Raw genomic sequence first — 21,392 nt, forward strand, 5'->3', positions numbered from 1 at the left:
CATTTTATTCACCTAAACCTAAAGATCAAATGCACACACGCTCCATACAATTTTCCAACTCGATTTTCATTCTTCAATTTACTAACACCCACCTAAACCTAAAGATCAAATCAAATGCAGGCATGCATTTTTCGTACAATTTCCCAACTCGATTTTCCCAAAAAACGAGACATCGAACGAAAAGATGTTATTCTTTCTCGACTCATTTTTACGTATAGAATAATCCTCTGTACGTTAAATTGTACGTTAATAATTGTACGATCTCTGTACAATTTTCCAACTCGATTTTCCCAAAAACGAGACATCGAACGAAAAGATGTTATTCTTTCTCGACTCATTTTTACGTATAGAATAATCCTCTGTACGTTAAATTTTACGTTAATAATTGTACGATCTCTGTACAATTTTCCAACTCGATTTTCATTCTTCAATTTCCTAACACCCACCTAAACCTAAAGATCAAATCAAATGCACGTGTGCATTTTTCATACAATTTCCCAACTCGATTTTCCCAAAAACGAGACATCGAACGAAAAGATGTTATTCTTTCTTCTCGATTCATTTTTACGTACAGAATAATCCCTCTGTACTCGTTCCGTGTACAAACGTACAAAATAAATACGAAGAGTCGCGGAATGGTGGTACCTGTCAACTCGGGCAATAATTTCGAAAATGAAATGCATCCGGGTGACCGAGTTACGTCAATTTCGTTAACCGATATGGATTAAAATATTCCCAGCGACCGTGATGGGAATAAAATTAACGGTAGGGTGTTTTACCGTGAATTGACGAGATCGTTAAACGCGACGATATAGTCGAATTGGTCGCGATCATCGCGTATCTGAAATGTGTCAAACGCTCCAGCCATTAATCGCATCGCGCACGGAAAATCGTACGTTCTTCGTTTTTCTTCTTTTTTTCTTTTTTTTTCGTTTCTTTTTCTTCTTCCTCGACGCCTACCGAGACGTCGCTACTTCGACGAGAAACTCTCCCCACGGGCTGGAAAAAGAAATGCCATTACCGAATAATGGCGCCACCGAAGAGGAAGACGAGAGGCTCGTTCGAGAAAGAACGTATAACAGTGCCACGTTATTCCCATCGACAACATCGTAAACGGTTGGAGCTTCCACGTCGTGTGCAGACCTACTACCAACCTATCAATGTGCCAGAATTGGTCTACAGGCTGTTGAACGCCGATAAACATAACCAAGGTGGCCCGTATTATTGCTCTAACGTCGCGATTAAAATATTCTTACCTGTGAACGAAACGGGACGATTTTACGCGCGCGCTGAACTATTGGAAATTCGTGATATTTGCGTGAAAATTCATTGGATGTTTTAGACGTTGATTCTTGTAGTTAATACTGGTATATTCGTGGAAATTCATTGGACGTATTAGACGTTGATACTAACAGTTAATACTAGTATATAGTATATTCTGGTCCTCTTCGATACGAATCAAGGTGTCACGATTAAAATACTTTCACCTGGAAAAGAGGCAGATGCATTTTATGCACATGCAGAACTATTCGTGAAAATGCATTGGACGTATTAGACGTTGATACTTGTAGTTAATACTGGTATATATTGAGTTTTCTCGTAGCTTAGGAGCATCGTATTCTGGTCCTCTTCGATACGAATCAAAGTGTCACGATTAAAATATTTTTACCTGGAAAAGAGGCAGATGCATTTTATGCACATGCATTTTATGCACATGCAGAACTATTCGTGAAAATTCATTGGACGTGTTAGATGTTGATACTTATAGTTAATACTAGTATATAGTATATTCTGGCCCTCTTCGATACGAATCAAGGTGTCACGATTAAAATACTTTCACCTAGAAAAGAGGCGGATGCATTTTATGCACACGCAGAACTATTCGTGAAAATGCATTGGACGTATTAGACGTTGATACTTGTAGTTAATACTAGTATATATTGAATTTTCTCATAGCTTGTGACTATATTTGACTCCTCTTTGATACAAACTAATAATCTAACTAGGATTGATACAAATTTTTTTTATGTAAATATGATTATACGAGGAAGAAATTGTTGGAAAAATCTTGTTCCATTTTGTAAGAGGAATATAATTAAATTTCATAAGCATTTCCAGTGAAGCTGAGACTAGAAGAAACATTACTTACTCGTATGAATTTGTAATAAAATAATTTTTCACCTTGCAATTATTATATGATAAATGAATTACGGTGTGTTAAACAAGGTTACACAAGATAATGAGGAAATATGTTTCCTAGAGATTCGAAAGTGAGTAGAAAAATTGTACTGGTGTGTATTTTTCTTCCATGCAGAATTATTTTTAAAAATTTTGTCCTTGTACATTCGTAACTTGTAAACAGGGAATTCGTATCGTTCTCCAATGGGTATTAACTTGCATTGGAAATGCAATTCCAGTAATGAATTACACTGTTGAAAATTCGGAAGTACGAAACGATTAACTTCGTTAGGAAGAAGTTACTTTCAATCGATGACGAAGCTGAGTACCGACTTCACGAGCGTCGCGAAAGCATTGATTTTCCCCTTAATGTCGAAAGTTTCTCACCTCCGTCGTGAAGAAGCTAATTGTCGTCGCGAGGGAATTTTAATCTTCCGAGTGGTTAATGTTTCTTTCATGACCGGAATGTTTTATGCACGTATTTACAAACGGAAGGAAATTGAGTTGCTTCGTAAGAACGTCAACGAGCAAAAAGAAAAAAAGACGGTAGAAACAGACACTTCGCAATACAGCCATTTTTCGACTGCGAAATGAACTTCAACGAATATTCCGATATTCGACGCGATCCCCATTTTTATGGAAATTGCTTCGCTTCGTACTGACCACATTCGTGCGGACAAATTGCAATTAGACCGTGCAACAGATATTAAAATTTAAAGTCAGTAGTGACACGTTTTCGCACGAGTGCAATAAAGACGTAAAATAAAAAAAAAGTGCAATTGATAAAACCTCTCGAACGTTTCTCACTTGGGATCTTACTTTTGTAAGATACGAAATGATACGTTTCGATTTTTGAGTACAATAGTAACTTTCGATTACGTGGATCGGTGGCGAAGGAAATTAAAAAATAACAAAAATTGATAAATCGTTCTTTCGAATTTCACGTGCTTATGTAACACGTACAATCGTACGTTTCGATTTTTAAGTACAATAGTAACTTTCGATTACGTTATAGGAAATAAAAAATAACAAAAATTGATAAATCCTTTCGAATTTCACGTGCTTACGTAACACGTGCAATCGTACGTTTCGATTTTTAAGTACAATAGTAACTTTCGATTACATTATAGGAAATAAAAAATAACAAAAGTACAATAGTAATTTTCGATCACGTTATAGGAAATAAAAAAATAACAAAAATTGATAAATCGTTCTTTCGAATTTCACCGTGCTTACGTACAATCGTACGTTTCGATCTTTACGATAGTAACTTTCGGTTACGTTCGTTAGTAACGAACGATTCTTCAGATTGCGACAGGTGTGGAATTTTCAACGACAGGGATCGATTCCTCTTCAAAATGCGGAAGTATAAAAATCATCGCGAATCCTCGTACGATACGCCATCCCTCCGTGAGAGCACAGATTCCATCGAGGAGTCCGAATACACAAAATCCAGAGGAACGTCCATAGAGAGCCTGCCCAGGGTGATGGACGCCACAAATAGCTCGAGGGCCTCGGGCTCCGAGAACAGTAGCGTATCAAATATCTCTGTGGAACCGATTACGCTCACGAACTCGATCGATAACACCAGGACGCTCTTGAAGAAGAAATCTCTTGTACAGATCATCAACAATTACATCAGAGCTGGCATCCAAGAAGGTGCGTTGCGCGTTAACTTTCAAATGCATACAGTTGCAGAACTGCAACACACTTTTCGTTTATACAGACGTTAAGTACCACCAACGTGTTTCTTATTCATTGTTACATACCTACGATACGTTTTCGTCGATTTGAATTTATTCCTCGGTCAATATCTAGCGCGTTGTAAATTTCTTTAATTTTATTTGCAACCTTCGAAGAAAACTATGCATTCGACGTTTAACCATCACGGTTCTTGTGAACTGTTGCTTCAAAAAATTGACATAAACTGACAAATGTACTGTTCACGGTTCAGAAAATGTCCTGTGAGATAGCACAAAAGCAAAAGTCGTCCCTCGCTCACTATACTTATTTCCACTTTTAACACCCTTGACAATTTTCTGTTTTACCTGTAGTATATGTAATCTGGATAATTGTTTAATATTGGTGGATAGAAATGTAAAAATTGGAAGCTGGAATTAATACTTCAAAATTTGTAATTTCCTTTTTATACCAAATGGAGATTAAATAATAGAAGTTACCTGTAATTATCATTTCTTCGATAGAATTAGAAAGAGTTTAATTTGCATGCTCCGACAATTTTCAAACCCTTAAAAATCTACGTAAATTTCTAGAATCTTTTCATATACACCGCAACCTCCCCCAAAAAATTCAGAAGATACAAGTAAAATTTATCTAAAGCTTACCAAAATCTGGAATCATCTTCGTACTTTCAATGTTGCAAAACGATCATTTAAAAACCCCAAGAGTGTCATCCAATCTAGTTTATAATATTACGAAAAACTTGGCATTATTTCGTTTCACTCTTAGACGAATTGTTGCTTAGATAAATTAAGATAAGAATATGCACACACCCACGCGACCTATTATACTCTATCGTCGCGATACCCTTAAAGAAAATCTCAAATAAATTCCTCAATCCTGAATACACTGTCGTAAAATTGATTATCAACTTTGATTGTTATCGAATTTTCGTAGGAAAACGACAAGCCAAGAAGTACATCCGCAAGGCGCTCTCGTTCGGTGTGAAATCCGGTTACTTGATACCCACCGATCCTCAAGGTCAAGTGATACGAGTGTCCCCGATGCTAGTGGACTCCTCGAGGAAAAGTGACCCCGAGTTGCGCAGGAAACGACGAAGAGCGAGAAAGGGTGAGGATGATCTGACGTACGTTGAACGCAAGGATCATCGTCAGGAAACCCCCTCTCCTTCCACAAAGAAGAAAACGCTCCGTGAGGACACGCCGGAAGTGGTGGTTCCACGGAAACGAAGGAAGACTACCGGTTCGAAAGATACACCGATCAACTTGAAACTGACGTACCCGAATCTCAATAAGAAAGTCACGGGCCCTGGACGCCGGAAAAAGGTACCGGAGACACCTAAGCCGCAGAAGGTTGTGAGAAGAAGGTTAGCATTGTTTAATATAACGTGAAAATTTATCATTGTAGCTCTCTCTATATATTTTTTACGATGTGTCGTATGTTTTACGTGTGTTCGATGTGTTCAAGGTGTGTTTGAAGTATGTTTGAGGTATGTTTGATGTGTGTTTGAACTATGTTTGAGGTATGTTTCAGGTATGTTTTATATGTGTTCGATATGTTCAAGGTGTGTTTGAAGTATGTTTGAGGTATGTTTGATGTGTGTTTGATTTATTGTATCTATTTATCATCTAGAACTAAGGTACATACACTGAATTTTATTAACAAATTTTGAAGTTTGTCAAAGTTAGGAGCGATGTGGAAGCATCGCTTGGATTAGGGTGTTCAATCTTGTACCGATACGAAAAATCAAAAAATAAAAATGATAGCAATTAATCCAGATTATACGAATTTATTTGTTCATTATTCCTGAGGATTTGGGTAGTAGATGCACCTTAGATTGCACTTTACACGAGCATCTCCGCATGGTTGAACATAATTTGTGCACTAAAGCGAGTTTTATAACAAAATTCGATAGATTTATTTAGTATGAACACACGTTTGAACAAAATTACGAACGTGTCTTTTAAGAAAATGTTGTTAACTTGTAATTCTAGGCGTAATCTTTCAATATTCGTTTCAGAGAGCCAACAATATATTACAAACTTGCTTCCAACACCGACAAACACCTTGGAAAGAAGAGGGCTGTAAAGAGATCGCGCAGCAAGTCCAAAAACAGAACGAATAACAAAAAACAGAAACGGAAGGGTCGACCGAAAAAATCGCCGACTGGAAGCAGAAAGGATAATAACAAAAAGGGTAACAGCAAGAAGAAACAAACAGATTTGAGCGAGGATGACGAAGACAGCGCGAGGTCCACTGACAACGAAGCCAATCAGAGGACTGGATCGGAACGACGAAAGTCAAGTGGAGAAGGTGTCCAACGAGACGTCAACGAGGCTCCAGGAAATCCTGCAGAAGAGGTCGAGGAAAATTTAGAATCGCAGAACAACGATAACAATGACAAGAACATGGACGAAAACGTAGATTAACAGTGGCTCGTCTTTCTATCGGTCCTTTTACCTTATTTTAGACGAATGTACATTTTACACATTTCGAGAAATATAGTATTTAATCTGCTGTGAAATAAAGCTGTCTGAGAAAAGGGAAAAAGATGACGAAGGAAATTTTTTAATCATACAGGGTGTCTCGGTTGAAGCAGGTCACCTAAATTCTCTGTTCTTAACGACACGAAAAGTGTTCATGGCGCAGTTTAATCGTTTTGAAGAAAAATCTCTATAGAAGAACAATCTTTTTTTCTAACATCTTTCTTCACGCTTTTCGACTCTTCTTGAAGATCATTAATACCTTTTACTAAGAAAATATACATTCCTTGTACATGTGGCCCTCTTCAATCGAGACACTTGTACATTTTTAATTAGTTACTACCAGTTATATGGATCATTCAAATGTATTATTATAAACTTGATGGAAACTAACGGTTAGATGTTATAGATTTTCACTTAAAATAAACTGTGGATAATGTCTCCTACTAATCTTGAAATAATTGCTAGCAATTTGGGAGCCGATTCGAGTACCTTGTTGCTGACGTACAGAATTATAACGAGGTCGATAATAAACTATGAATCTCTCCTGATGGCCTCCAAAATATTACATTCAAAATAGCATATTTAGGTCAATCTTATTCCAGGATAGCGAAGATCTGAGAAATGGGGCCTTTAATCTTTTCTTGATCGCGTGTATTGACGACCTTTCAGTTTTAGGACTCTGTGATAAGAATTTCAGAATTATGGTAGTCAAAAATGGTAGCCTTGAAGATGTACGAATTAACAATAATTGTTCTGGAGTTCTAGGATAAGAAAAAGAAGAATCGAATTGCCCAGATTGCTGATAAATTTTTTCAGTGTACATTAAAAAATGGCTACCACCTCTAACACCACGAGAGAATCAACAATGGCAGTCTTAAGAACGTACGAATTAACAATTGTTCTGGAGTTCTAGGATAAAGAAAAAAAAAATTGAGCTATTCAAATCACTGATAAATTTTTTCAGTGTACGTTAAAAAATGGCTGCTACCTACGCTAACGTTACAAAAATTAATATCGATTGGTGGCAAGTGAATTCGTTATCAAAGGCCACGTGAACCGTGTAAGTGGATTGTTTACTCGAGTTCACGTTTGCAATTCCTTGAATTGCACGATGCTATCGCGCGTTCCCTAAATCGTGTGCGTCGATGGAGACGACCCCCATATCGTGGCCAACGACCCCGTAAATTTCTATAGGCCACATGACTCCCTCACGATCGGGCGCCATCGACATGGTATCGCAACGCGGAAGTCACAGCCATTGACTTCCAACTCTTGGAAAGATCAACGTACGGAAAATGATCCTAAAGTAATAAAGATGGCCCTTCGGATAAGATGGAAAATTTTTCCCTTCGATCGTGTACATATTACTGTCGTAACATTTTCACGGGGTAAATAAACGGATAACGAATACTTTACGAAAAAGAACGTTTATAATTCTTCGGATAAAATGGAAAATTGTTCCCTTCGACCGTGTACATGTTACTGTCGTAACATTTTCACGAGGTAAATAAATAAATAACGAATATTTTACGAAAAAGAACGTTCATAATTCCCTGTAAAATATAAAGTGACTTCGATTCTTCCGATTGTATAAAAATGAATGAAACTGTGTACACGTTTGTCTAAACATTGATTAAAAAAATTAAGAACGTAAATAATACTTTACAGAAGAAAAAGAAAATAATCCACTGTCCCGTGTGTCGCTTTGAAACAATTAAATAAAGCGATTGCGAGTGTAACACGGTGTCGAATCGAGTGACGACCAACGGAACGGAAAACAATTGTAAAATTAGCGCGTGAAATTGATCGAATAACGATATTTTATAATATTGCGTTGAATCGAGTCCGGCCGAAACAATTCGACTCGATTGAACGTGGGCGGGTGTTGTTAATGCGCCTTCGATACTTCCCTCTCGATTCACATCGATCCGTAGAAAACGTTACCACCTTCGGGCAATGCGATAAACAATAACGCGAATTCAACGCCTACTTTCCCCTCGCGTGGTATCGGAGACGAAGCGAATGAAACCGTGATTCGTTGTTTCTCGATAGAGGAATAAAAGAAAGAAAGAAAAAAAAAAAAAGAAGGAAGTCACAGGCGGATTGACATCGTCGGTCCTGTCTCTCCTCTTTTTATCAATGTCCTGGAAATTCGCCGACAAAATTTCGAGCCACCGATCTATCAAACATCTAGAAAACACCGGGCATCCGACGGAACCGATCTGAAACGAGGACTGTCCGCAGGGAGGCCGACAACTGTGACCAAAGAAACCACGGATCCAACAGTAAGCACAAAATGGCTCCTGTAAAGAGACGTCCTCGCGAGCGAAGCCACCGCAAGATGAGTGAGTCATCATCACCTTGAACAAAACTCGCGAAAAAATGAATTTCTATCCATTCCTTCGCGCGGAGTTTCGATCGTGTCGGTCCGTATAATCCGAAAATGAATATTGAATATCGAATTCCAATTTATCGAGGGAAGAAAAAAAAAGCAACAACATTTTTCGGAACGTGGTTCAAGGGTGGAGGGTGGCGGGAATGACAAACTCGAATAACCGAAAACTCTCCACCCTCCCGGACACTAATTAAATTCCAGGGATGAACGCTGCAGAACGCAATTAAAAAGGCTCTTTTAATTGTTTTCTAATGAAACGGTGGCCACGATTTTAATCCCTACGAAATGCGCTTAACGCGTTTGATGCGATACTTCCGCGACCGGCGCGCGTACAGTTTTTCACGAAACGTTTATCGTCGATGGAAAATACTCGTGGATTCGTGACAAATTGGATCAAATTGTTTGTCCTTTGAACGAGCATTCTTGTTTGCACGTATATATCAAGGACACCGGTTTGTAGTAAAGTCTCGTTATTCGTTGACCACTTCGCCACGAACTCCAACGTCAGGTTCTGTTCAACGTTTTCTAAAGGACAACTCGTGTGTAGGAGTTTCCATTGACTTTCTCCGGGGAACTCCGTTGAACTCGTTTCTCCTCGACCCATCCGGACCTAACGACCACGTGATATAAAAGGAAAAAAAAGAAGGAACACACACGCACGCACGTATATTTATTTACAAACTCCGCTTCCCAGGTTCGAACTTTCCAACGAGGCTCTTCGACGCGGCAACTTTCCGAGGGAGAAGTTTCTCTGTCTCGAGATTTCAAAAAACAAAAAAAAAAAAAAAAATAGAGGAAGAAAATGTTTCAACTCCAAACTCTCGAGGCAGTTCTTCAATTTTCGAGCACTTTTCAAAGACACACGACTTTCGACCCTGAAATGTCACTTACCCTCGACTTGACCGTTTAAACAATTCACGTGGTGACGAAAAAAGTATCTACCCGCATGTTCCGTTTAAACAGGCCTAATCCACCCCTATATTATTCCATTTAAACAGGCCCATTTCTCCTCTATACTATTCCGTTGAAAAAGGTCCTCTACACCTCTATTCTGTTCCGTTTAAAAAAGTTCTCTCCAGCTCTCTACTATTCTGTTTAAACGGGCCCAATCCACCCCTATACTATTCCATTTAAACAGGCCCATTCCACCTCCACACTATTCCATTGAAAAAGGTCCTCTACACCCCTATTCTATTCCGTTTAAAAAAGCCTTTTCCAGCTCTCTACTATTCCGTTTAAACAGGCCCAATCCTATACTCTTCCATTTAAAAAGGCCCATTTCTCCTCTATACTAGTCCGTTAAAAAAGGTCATCTACGCCCCTATACTGTTGCATTAAAAAAAGTCTTCTCCAGTTCTCTACTATTCCGTTGAAACAGGCCCAATCCACCCCTATACTATTCCATTTAAACAGGCCCATTCCACCTCTATACTAGCCCGTTGAAAAAGGTCTCCTACACTTCCATGTTTCCTATACTGTTCCATTAAAAAAAGTCTTTTCCAGTTCTCTACTATTCCGTTTGAACAGGCCCATTTCAGCCCTACACTGTTCCACTTAAAAAGGTCCCCTTCACTTTCATACCATTCCGTTCAGAAAGGTTCCCTCCACTCTCGTACTCTTACGCTAAAAAAAAGGTCCCTTCCACCCCCATACCGTTCCGTTAGTTTCGTTTCTCCAAGCTTGCTGAAAATCGATAAAAACGATTCCTCCCCCCGAGTCGGTTGGTCGATCGTTCGCGTTCGCTACTTTCCCCCGAATCGAACGCGAAAAGAACCGGAAGGAAGGGTCGCGCAGGATACAATTACAAAGATCGTGAAAAAGTTTGGAAACTTCGAATGGAAAGTCGATTTAGGAGGTTCCAGCGGGCGTGTAAGGTGGAATGGCGACGTTACGAGGGCCGTGACGCAGCCGACGATATAAAATTTATCGCGTTTTAGACTCACGGCGTCCAAGCATCCCAGAGCTTGTGTACAAGTTTCTCAGCCTGGGCTGCGGAGAGGGTAGAAAGAAGTCGTCGGATGCCACCTACGAGTATTGCCGTTTTTGCAAGCACGGGAAACGCCGCGGCGAAGTTGTGAATTCCCTAGATTCCCACGGCAAAAATATGGTCAACAAACGACGGGACACGAAAAAGAATTCCAGGGTCCACCGTGTCAAACGCCGCCATACTGCCAGAGATCAGACGCTCTCGAGATGTACGCACAGCCGCATCAGAGGTGAAGGTCAGGGCGATGTAATCACTATACGCGAACACTTTGCCAGAATCGAAGTATTTTCATTTAAAAATTATAATTTCTTTTCTCATTATCGTATCTTCGTGAGAACATCGCGAACGAATTGCAGAGATTCTCCCCTTGAAAATGAGTCCAAACACGACCCTGTTCGGACGATTTTTGATTATACGAAATTCCAAGTTTTTCGAACATTTTTTTGTATCGCGTAACGTGTAAGTGAAAATAGTCGGAATTGGGTCGTGTTTGGACTCTTTTTCATTGGGAGAATCTCGCCAATTTGTTGGTAATATTCTCACGAAAGTACCGGTGAAATATATGAATTTATACGCAATTTGGTTAACAATTGTACACACTTATGTGTATTAAAAGGTCAGATCATCTCTAAGGCATCAACGAAGAAACAGTGATTGTTTTCCCACTGTGTGATACATTTATTGAACGAGGAGAATAGATTCACTTATCGAAAGTAACTCGACGACTCTTCTTTTGTATTAAATAATTTCGAATCACATTTCAGGTGTGAAGAAGATGAAAAAATACATTCAGAAAGCCTTAGACTTCGGCGTGGAGTCTGGCTATCTGATCCCAAAGGATGCCGAGTACAGAATTCTGCGTGTCTCGTCGGACCTGATGCACGATGGCAATTACATGAGCAAATCCCGAAACTCGGACAGACTAGTGTCTCAGGAGAGGGACGAAACTCCTCGTCAAACGCCGATTAGGTTCGAGGATTACGAGGTGCAGGACGCCAAAAGACGAAAAAGCTCTCACAGAAAACGGAAGAGATCAAGAAGTAACTCGAGGCGAAAAAGGAAACGCGGAAAGAGAAGAAGGTGATCGTTGCAAATTAATTTCCTTAACGCGTTCACTGTTGCATTATACACAGGGTGTCTCCTCCACAGATCTATTTCCCAGAGAAATATTTACTGGCTTGTACAGAGACAACTTGTATAGAATTTTGTAAGATTTTTCGTTACAATTCCTCGAGTATGCAAAGTGGGAAAAGAATCTCTGTTGGGGTACATCGTTGGGATTTAAGGGAAGCTTTCGTGGGATTTTATACATTTTTTTTTATCATTCTTTAACAATGCAAAATGGATAAAAAAAAGATACTTAGGATAAATGTTGTTACCAACAGAGAAACCTGTTCAGAACTGCAATAGTTTGTCATATGGTTCAAAAAATTGAATATAAAGGAAAGTTTGAAAAGTCGAGGGTTGTGTATTGCTTGATAAATTTTTCTTACAACAAAATCCACGATAGCTCTTAATGCACTTCGACGTGAACCTTTAGGTCCGAAGGCGACGATGTAATCGAGAACGAGGACTACGAGTTGGACGAGAGCGGGAACAATGCTGAGAACGTGAATAGAGACGACGAAAATGAACGATCGAATCATTCAGACGGTGAGAAAACGGTCAAGAAGACAGAAGACGGTTCAGAGTTGTCCGTAGACGAGGACGATACCGACGAAGAAGAGAAGAAGAGAACAGAGATGCAATCGTAACCGTGAACATATTACCAAATTCTGTACTTATTTGATCAAATCGCAAGCGCGTGAAAATTGTTCTCCTGGAAGATACTCAAAGAAACGGCACAACGAGAAATTATACAAATATCCTGTGATAATTATTCTTCATCCTTAACTGGAGTACACGTGAACGTTGCCAAATCGTGTGTGATCGTGGTTCGTTCGAATATACATTAAACTGATCCATGTTTCTTTAAAAATAAAATAATAGTGCACAGTACAAAATAAGCGACTTTTTCCTATTTCTTATACATTTACAAACTTCTCTACACCGACCGAGTTTCAACTGCGATTCATCTTTGGTCGAAATATAGTTATCCTTTCCTCGTTAATAAAGTATTACTGTAGATATTGTTATCCTAACATTTTTACCGATATACGCACAATGGACAGAGGTGCAATTCATTTGAAATTACGAAAGCAATTCCCTGTTGTTCGATACACTGTTCTATTTGTCTCTTCGAGTTCGTTTAATATCGATAGGTTAGAACCTCGTTTCGAATATGTATGGAAATCCCGGTAATTCCTGTGAGCGTTCTCCGATCATCTATCAAATGCGTATCGCGCGAGATGTAAATTTAAAAAAAAAAATATCGAGACGAGGGAACAGATTTAATCTCGTGAGTTCAAAGTTCGGTAATTTCGCGAATTTTTTGCCACGTCCTCTTTTCACTTGCAAAGCTGGACGTAACTCTCGAACGTGAAGTTCGCTGTCGTACGGTACAGTCGATCGGAAGTTCCATAAGTGGTTGAAATCTTGCCGACAGCTGATAGCCATTCCTTTTACGCGCATACTTCCCGGCTTGAACGTTTACAAGAATCCACGGAATCCCCTCTTAAATCATATCGATATTCCGGTGTGAGAAAGGTTCAAATTTATGACCGACAACTTGTAAGTTCAACTTTGCCCTGAATATGCTCCTTGCGCGACAATATACGAAAGATGTTTGTTTTGAAACTGATTTAAAGCTACTCTTTCGTTCAAGAGAAGAGTACGAAAAAATGGTACAAACCTTCCATACATTTTTATACATTTAACATTGAATTATGAAATTTACAAAGGGTACGTTTTAAACGTTAAAATTAGCTTGGAAATATTAATAAAATTCTACACAGAGAGCAGAATCTTTTTCTATGTACTGTTTCAAAGACAGACACCTCGACCGTGAGCTATAGGGCCTGATGATTTTTGACAACGAAGCTTCTAAAGGGCTTGGGAATCCCGTGCTATAGAAGTCGAAAGTCCGAACTTTATCCCACGAGACTTCGCGATCAGAGATTTCGTAGGTAAAGCTCCTCGAGCTTGAATATTTGAGGTCAGAGCTTCTTGAGCTTGAACTTTGGGTGTCAGAACTCCTCGAGTTTAATCTTTCGGAGCCAGATCTCTCTAATCTTGAACTTCCAATATCTTCTCAACATTGTACATTCAAGGTAGAAGCTTTTAAACCTTAAGCTTTTGGGAAAGGGGGGAGGGTTAAAACATTTTGACTCGTGAGCTTCCAGAGTCGAAATGCCCGAACGAACTGCCACGCGATTACCAAACTGAAACTTTGACGCACCTATGGCGTACGTTGACACGAGAAACTGTATTTAAACGTACTTCATAAATCGCTATAAATAAATTTCATTATTTCACGAATTCATTTCATCGAATAATACTGATACTTGATTTTGCACGAGTACTGTATCCCGTGCATCGGTGCATGCTACGAATGCAACGATACGATTCGACAATTATGTCAAAGAACCTGACAAAGAGAAGCTCGCGTACACGTGACACCGTTACAGAGAAAAACAAAGTAATCGAAAGGAATATGTGTCATCCTCGTGACCCTCCTTAACGCTACCTATAAAAATAACGCGTTGTCTAATGTTCCATACTTAAAATAAACATCGGTGTTATAAAAGCTCCCTAGACTCTCGTTCCCTCGTATACCTGTTCGCATAAATTCGAACCACCCGTGTGTTTACATCAACGCAGCTCGTAAAAAAAAAAAACAAGAAAAAATAAAAGAACGGAAACCAACGTTTCCCTTTCTTAATCATTGCGTCGATCGTATCTGTGCAATAAAACTTGAGCCCCTGGGCCCCTCGAAACTCACGGTACACGAATGTTAACGTCCATGGCCGCCCTCGACTAGGGTAAACGACCTCTCGTGGAATTATTAAGAGCCTACCCTCGAAGTGCGCGCGAGGAACAAGGGGGGGGGGGGGGTAGAACAAGCAAGCCAGAACGCGTCTCTGTAACCCCGCTGCTTAAATAGTCCGTCGATAACCATGATAAACAAACATAAGCCTCGATGTCACCACGAAATTGACCATTGGCCAAACTGGACAACCGTGACAATTTGTAGGGAACCTTCTTATGCACCTAACAGAGTCAGGTTGGAGTCAAATTGGATTCAGAAGGACTGTGTTAACTTAATCTACTTGAATTATATCTATGATATTTTTTTATAGTTGCACGTTTAATTTAGATTCTATTATTTATCATAATTTTGCAACTTACCTTCTCTTTCATTTGGGTGGTGTATTTTCTAAAATTGTTTCGAAGCTTTCTAAAACCTAGAAGTTAAGGAAGACACCATAGATCTATATTAGATTTAAAAATACTAATGTTAACTTATTCTACTTCAATTATATCGGCGACTTTTTTTACAGTTACATGTTTAATTAAGATTCTACTATTTTCCACAATTTTGTAACTTACCTTCTCTTTCATTTGGGCAATATACTTTCTAACAAGCTTCTTGGAACCTAGGGGTTGATAAATAATTCATTCGAGCTTACCGATGTTGCTCGATGAAACCAAACAGTGCTAAGTCCTGTCTGAAGGTTGTCTTGCATACTTACCGGAGGAAAAGGGGTGAAAAGGAACTTTCGAAGTATCTATTGGTTCGTTACCTCGTATGGTGCTACCATATGAATCCCAAGGGACGAAACGGATACCAGTGAGCCTTAATTGGATAGAGACAAAGGCCCAGCCAATAAGAAAACAACGCGAACACGTTTTCCAGAATATAAATACGACCCGTGGTTCCGTGTTTTGTTTCCCTCAGGCTTTTATATACCTCTTTTCATGGATTATGGATCCGTTGTTTGGTTCCCGCGTACGTGATTTCCTGATGAAGGGGGATGATATTTCAGAATTTGGGAGTCTGGGGATTTCTCGGTCGCTGGTTCACGAGAATAATCTTCATCGAGTGATGAAGTGGACTCGGTGAGAATATTTTGTACCTCGTGGAAAAATACGAACCACAATGATTCGTTAGTACTATAATTAATGTATTGTCGAGACGCGGGACGCTCTGTATTATTCTGTTGGGTAGTGTGTATTCGAGGTGTATCGAGGTTTGTCGATATTCGAAAACAAAAAAAATGTCGTTACTTGTTCGTAACATTCGACGCAGTATTTTTTAATTTTCTATTCGACTACACAATCGTGCAAAATATAGAACAAGATGTACTACGGTCTTATTAGTGTTTCTGACAAAGCTCGAGTACGTCGAGACTAATGTTTCATGTATCCATTAGTAAAATTAATAAAATCCACTGCAGCTACTGTTGTCATTAACAAACACAAGGTCAATCCTTATTACAAACTTCATTAACGTCCTCGACCCACTGCTTGAAGGTCCTCTTTAGAAAAAATTGTTTGACAACTTTATAATGAATAATATCTGTTTTTGAAAAAGTGGTATATTCGAGGCAGCGGAACTGCGCGCAAAAAAATTCATTTACTAAAAATTACTTACGAACGAGGTTGAACATTTGAAATAGTTCCACATTTTATGTAATAATTTTAGTCCCTGTTAGTATTCTTCATCGAAGGGACGATGTAGACCTAACTCAGACGATACAATCTCGAAATGTTTAAAATATATTTATCTTCGAACTTGTGTTTTCCTTCGTTCGAATTTCTCGGGGCTGAGTACCACGCAACTCAACGGTATAAAAATTTATAATAATCCGAAAATTAAAAATCGATACACAATGTATAGAAACTAAAATTGTACACCACACAACATATTTATTATAATTTCAAATTTTCTTTGCATCGCTATTATCCACATGGATTATTATCCACGTAAATTACCCGAAAGGAAATTATTCGGTAGAAAAAATTGCGAGAAACGTAGAAATAAAAGAACGGAACGTTATATTTTCTTATCCGAGTAACACGAGATATTGCAGTCGCTATCGCGGACACTACAAACAGTTTCCTCGTGCAACGTGAAATGGTTCTCGTACGCGACGCGAGTTATCCAAAATTGTTCGTTACGACGACAATGGAAATAAAGGGTTGGCCCTTTACGCTCCGACGGCAAAGAAAAAGCGGCACTTCGTTACGCGGATATCTACGAAAAACGAAGGGTGCAGCGTAACGCAGAAACGACGCCGGTCCGTACAAAACACGAGCATAAAGCAACGATTATTCAGCGGAGTTCAATATACTCCAGTCAAGGTTAACGCAGAACCGCCCCGCCCCCTTTCCCCCACTCCTTCCCCCACTTAAGAACTTCCCGTCAGATTTCCTTTACGACGCGCAATATCCAACCTCCTTAATTTCGCGGAACGATTTCCCGGTGTACGTGGGCGCGACGAAGACCACGACCTTAAAACATGTTCGACAAAGACTTCGTGACCGTTGCCTCGCGTCGTGTACACGAATAATCTGGTTTACCGCGCGGAAGCACTTACGAAATTGCACGAAAAAAAAAAGGAAAAGCGTCGCGCACACGGTAGCACGAGCCACGGACGCCGACGTACCCCCACCCCGCGGTCACACGGAGAGGAGAGGGGGCGCAGGGTGGCGTGGGTGGGGCGACTGCAACCGCGGCCAAGCACTTGACCTTCACCAGCCCGTGAACCCAGCAGCCGAAATTTACGAGCGAAATCCTATCCTATCCGCTCACGCTCTCGCTTCTTCCCCCTTGTGGATCCTCGTCGTACCCTCCCCCTCTTACACGCCTCCCCCCCGCTCCGCCCACGTCTCATCCCCCCGTGTTCGCGCGTTGCGTCTTCGTTCGTCGCGGGTTCAGCTCGAGCGCGTTATCCTCGTTCCACACGGAACGCGGTGCACCCGATCGATCGTCGGCTGCATCGTCGACGACGACGACGATGACGACGACAACGACGACGACGACGACGACGACGACGACGACGACGACGACGACGACGACGACGACGACGACGACGACGACGACGACGTTTCCCGCTTCGGTGTTTGGCGCACAATGCCACAGAGTCGGTTTTTGATCCGCTCTCGGCTGTAGCAAGAACGCCCGATGCTCGGCGAACAACCGAGGCTATTGGGTGTGTAGCGATGTTGATGGACAGTATCGGCCGCCAGGGACCGGAAGTTGAATGGCAGATTCGTGTTTGGGTTCTTTTTTTTTTTGTTGGATGAACAGTACGGTCGTGTTTTTTTTTTTCTTTTGTTGTTTCGGTATTTTTCTAAGGGAGATTCAATCGTTTAAAGGTCGAATTTCGATGAGAGTATTTTAATTGGAGATTATTTTCTGTATCTCTTGTGTTTGTTTCGTTTTTTTATTTTCGGGTGTGTATAGTACGAATTTTAGACTTGCATTTATATTTGTTTTTGGTACTTTCTTTAAGGGAAGTTTAATCGGTTCAAGGTTAAACTTTGAGAAGAGTATTTTACGGTCATCGTCTCTTTAAATTATGTATTGGGTTATTCGGAAAGTCATTTCGTTTTCCAAAATGGAGAACATATAATTTAATGAAATGTTTATATGCTTTAAAAAAATCGTGTTTTATTTTCATCAAAAAAAAAAAAAAAAAAACTAAATGACTTTCCAAACAACCCAGTATATTAAGTTTTCCAAGTAGGTTGGTAGCATCTAAGAATTAACCACCTGAAAATGTAAAATTTGACACGTTCGACCATAAAATTGAAAATCCTTGATAAAATCATGACAATGGATCAAAGCTTATATTATTATTTCGTAAGAGCAATAATCATCCGCGTATGTAAATTGATTGGTATTAAGAGCAATCACAAATTCAGCGGAAGATAAATTATACGTTCGGATAAATAAATTACATACATAAATAAATCTAATAACGAGTGCATTTTTATTAGACTGCGGATTACGCGTATTTATAGCGAACGTTGACACGGAGAACATATGCAAAATATATTTGACAAATTAATATAACAATATTAATATCTAATTCTGCGTAAAAGCGTACCTTCTGCATACGTTTGCCGTATACCCGTTATAACAGTATTCGTTATAGACGTATAAAATCCGCAGCCGCGGTAATATATTACCATTTAATTCGTTATCGCGCATACGGATTACCGTTATCCGACCTAACCTCAAAATACCCGGATAAAAAATTGCAAACACGCAATCATCCTGCATTCCCCGCGATTCTATCACATTTCCCACCACGTTTATTTACTTTTTAAATGAAAAACTATCCCTACTCGCCGAACGAAAGTTTTCCACCCCGTTATGAGTATCGTGGGTCACCGCAGACCCACGCGACATCCCTCCGACTTGAATTCCATTCCCACCTCGGCGTCGGTTGCCCGTATAATTCCCATTCCAATTATTTCTCGCGAACTTTCGCGTTACAATTACAAAATTCTCGCAACAACGGTCACCGAAATCGAATTTCTGTCACACTCGTACCAACGTTCCTTTTTCCCAAACGCATATACGCGCGCGCGCGCGCATACACACACAACACTCCCCTAATGCGATCAAAAAGTAAAATCAAGGGCACATTTGGCCTGTTCGACGCCCAACGTCGCGAGCGTCGACCGGTCGACGGTTGCGCACCACGTGGCTCCAAGTTCGCGCCAGTAGGGGGTGAGTGGTAGGGGTGGACTGCGTCTCGCTGGGGGTGGGGGCAACAGAGACTCGGTGGGGGTACGGTGGCGTCCCGTGTCGACAGACGCACCCGGTCCCCCTCCCCTTCCGTCCGAGCCACCGGAAGGAAAAACGACGGCTTCAGTCGACACGCGGCGTCGCGACGCACTCCATCGTATGCGTTCGTCCGCCGAAGCGAGACGTCGACGACAATACGTCCCTATGGATCTACTCGATCGCGCGCGCGCCCGCGTACAGTGATCGACGAGGACTGTGTGCAGTGAAGGGAGGATTTCTTTTGCCCGTTTCTTTCATATACCCCGACGAGATCGCTCTTCCTGCGTTCCTTGAACCTCGGGATTGCGAGCGTCCGTTCGACACGAGTGTCACATCTTCGCTTGGTAAGTTGGGAACCCTGTTTTTCGTTGCCCCCGATTCTTCGCCCCGAACGGTCTCGAAAGTTTGTTGACGTTTCTCGATCGGACGAATCGATCGGTATCGTCACTTGACCAGGTCCCCTCTGGGTTTCTCTTGTCGTCTGGTTTTATTCTTTAGTATATATAAAACGAAAATCGTTTTTATTTTGTTCGAAAACATCGATACCTCGGATCCTGACCGCTATCGAACTTCAATTTCATCATTTTCTCGAATTATAAATCCTTGATTTTCACCCCTCTGTACTCCTACCCTTTTGTACTCCTATCCTTGGCACAAGTTCATAGGTCTGAGTAGTCAGTTTCTTCGTTTCATTAGATTTACAATTTTTAATTTTCACCATTTGCCACCTGTACTCCTATTCTTGGTATACATTCATACGTCTGGGTAGTCAGTTTCTTCATTTTGTTAAATTATAAACTTTTAATGTTCATCATTTGCCTTTTGCATTTTTATTCTTGGCATAGATTCACACTGGGTAGTCAGTTGCTTAACCTTCTTGGATTATAAATTTTTAATTTTCACCATTTGCCTTTTGCATTCTTATTGTTGACACAGATTCATACGTCTGGGTAGTCAGTTTCTTCATTTCGTTAAATTATATATTTTTAATGTTCACCATTTGCCTTCTGTACTCCCATTATTGGCATAAATCCACACTGGGTAGTCAGTTTCTTAACCTTGTTGGATTATAAATTTTTAATTTTCACCATTTGCCGTTTACATTCCTATTTTTGGCATAGACTCATACGTTTGAACGCATCTCTGATAAACATCTTTTTTTTCTTCATCATCTTCCAATTGTTTTGGTGATCTCGGAGGAGGTAGCCGGGTGTTCACTTTGTTCTTCGAGACTACCCACAGTGGTTCGATGGTATTTACATCGGGTAACTTGGCGGGGGAAGATGTAGTTTGTGTTTCTCGAACCGAGCTCGAAGTTCTCTGACTGTGTGCACGGGTATGTTTATAATGTTGGGAAATGGTATCTTTGTTTTGGAAAGTGTGCGCGAACTTTCACGATATTTAAAACATTCAATCGCCACCTGCTGGGGGTACAACGACCATCATGGTTACCAATTAGGGGACTCGTTGAATAGTAGAGTATACCCCCCCCCCCCACAGGTTTGAATGTTGACAGTAGAAAATCAACGTGCAAATACATTACTATCGGTGTTCGTTTATTGTTTTCTTTATCCCCCATAGATCCCCTGTAAAACGGATTTATCAATTGTTAATATTCACTGCTTGCGCAACGTTTAATACTGCCAATTAACAACGTTCCATGGAATTCAATTCGTATCAAAGTGACCATCGATTACTATACTCGGTGGTTTCAATTATTTCTTCGTGAATTATATTGAAATTCGATTCTTTTTTAATACCATAGATACAAATCCCTTGCGGTATTAATTTATCGGTGTACTACTCACGCGATGTTTAACGTTGTCAATTATCGTTTCGTGTAATTATCTGGGAGTTAATCGTGGTTTACAATAATCGTGATACGATTATACGACGATACGGTAATAAAATCAGAGGGAGATATTTTATCCGTGCCACGTGCATGTAATTACGATTAAAAGCGAC

General features: G+C 40.2%; 3 protein-coding genes across 3 annotated transcripts in view; all 3 read left to right on the forward strand.

Annotated features, from left to right (window-relative positions):
- Positions 1-1,027: 1,027 nt before the first annotated feature.
- LOC143146130 (uncharacterized) lies at positions 1,028-6,865 on the forward strand. The gene is made up of 11 exons (XM_076310140.1): positions 1,028-1,218; positions 3,518-3,837; positions 4,816-5,234; positions 5,347-5,357; positions 5,413-5,443; positions 5,554-5,609; positions 5,900-6,299; positions 6,350-6,355; positions 6,409-6,527; positions 6,636-6,757; positions 6,831-6,865. The coding sequence occupies exons 1-11, from the start codon at positions 1,028-1,030 to the stop codon at positions 6,863-6,865; spliced, it is 1,710 nt and encodes a 569-aa protein (XP_076166255.1).
- Positions 6,866-8,661: 1,796 nt separating this feature from the next.
- LOC143146131 (uncharacterized) lies at positions 8,662-12,935 on the forward strand. The gene is made up of 7 exons (XM_076310141.1): positions 8,662-8,710; positions 10,698-10,982; positions 11,512-11,827; positions 11,881-12,043; positions 12,133-12,215; positions 12,288-12,497; positions 12,863-12,935. Exons 1-7 carry the CDS (start codon positions 8,662-8,664, stop codon positions 12,933-12,935), a joined length of 1,179 nt encoding a protein of 392 aa, XP_076166256.1.
- Positions 12,936-19,544: 6,609 nt separating this feature from the next.
- LOC143145981 (uncharacterized) overlaps positions 19,545-21,392 on the forward strand; it is a 137,328-nt gene continuing 135,480 nt past the window's right edge. Inside the window, exon 1 of the mRNA XM_076309883.1 lies at positions 19,545-19,771. The gene's annotated coding sequence lies outside the window, so the exon portion shown is untranslated. The remainder of the gene's footprint in view (positions 19,772-21,392) is intronic.

The sequence above is a fragment of the Ptiloglossa arizonensis genome, chromosome 4 (genome assembly GCF_051014685.1).
Source record: "Ptiloglossa arizonensis isolate GNS036 chromosome 4, iyPtiAriz1_principal, whole genome shotgun sequence".
NCBI classification, from domain to species: Eukaryota; Metazoa; Arthropoda; class Insecta; order Hymenoptera; family Colletidae; genus Ptiloglossa; species Ptiloglossa arizonensis.

What these genes read in the sequence shown, in the direction of transcription:
- LOC143146130 (XM_076310140.1), top strand. Translation starts at nt 1,028, where the DNA reads ATGGCGCCACCGAAGAGGAAGACGAGAGGCTCGTTCGAGAAAGAACGT. An exon ending in ATGTGTTCGATATGTTCAAG is followed by an intron (nt 5,444 to 5,553) that starts GTGTGTTTGAAG and finishes CAAATTTTGAAG; the next exon opens with TTTGTCAAAGTTAGGAGCGA. An exon ending in AAACTTGATGGAAACTAACG is followed by an intron (nt 6,758 to 6,830) that starts GTTAGATGTTAT and finishes AATAATTGCTAG; the next exon opens with CAATTTGGGAGCCGATTCGA.
- LOC143146131 (XM_076310141.1), top strand. Translation starts at nt 8,662, where the DNA reads ATGGCTCCTGTAAAGAGACGTCCTCGCGAGCGAAGCCACCGCAAGATG. An exon ending in GGGATTTAAGGGAAGCTTTC is followed by an intron (nt 12,044 to 12,132) that starts GTGGGATTTTAT and finishes TGTTACCAACAG; the next exon opens with AGAAACCTGTTCAGAACTGC. An exon ending in AAGAGAACAGAGATGCAATC is followed by an intron (nt 12,498 to 12,862) that starts GTAACCGTGAAC and finishes TCGTTAATAAAG; the next exon opens with TATTACTGTAGATATTGTTA.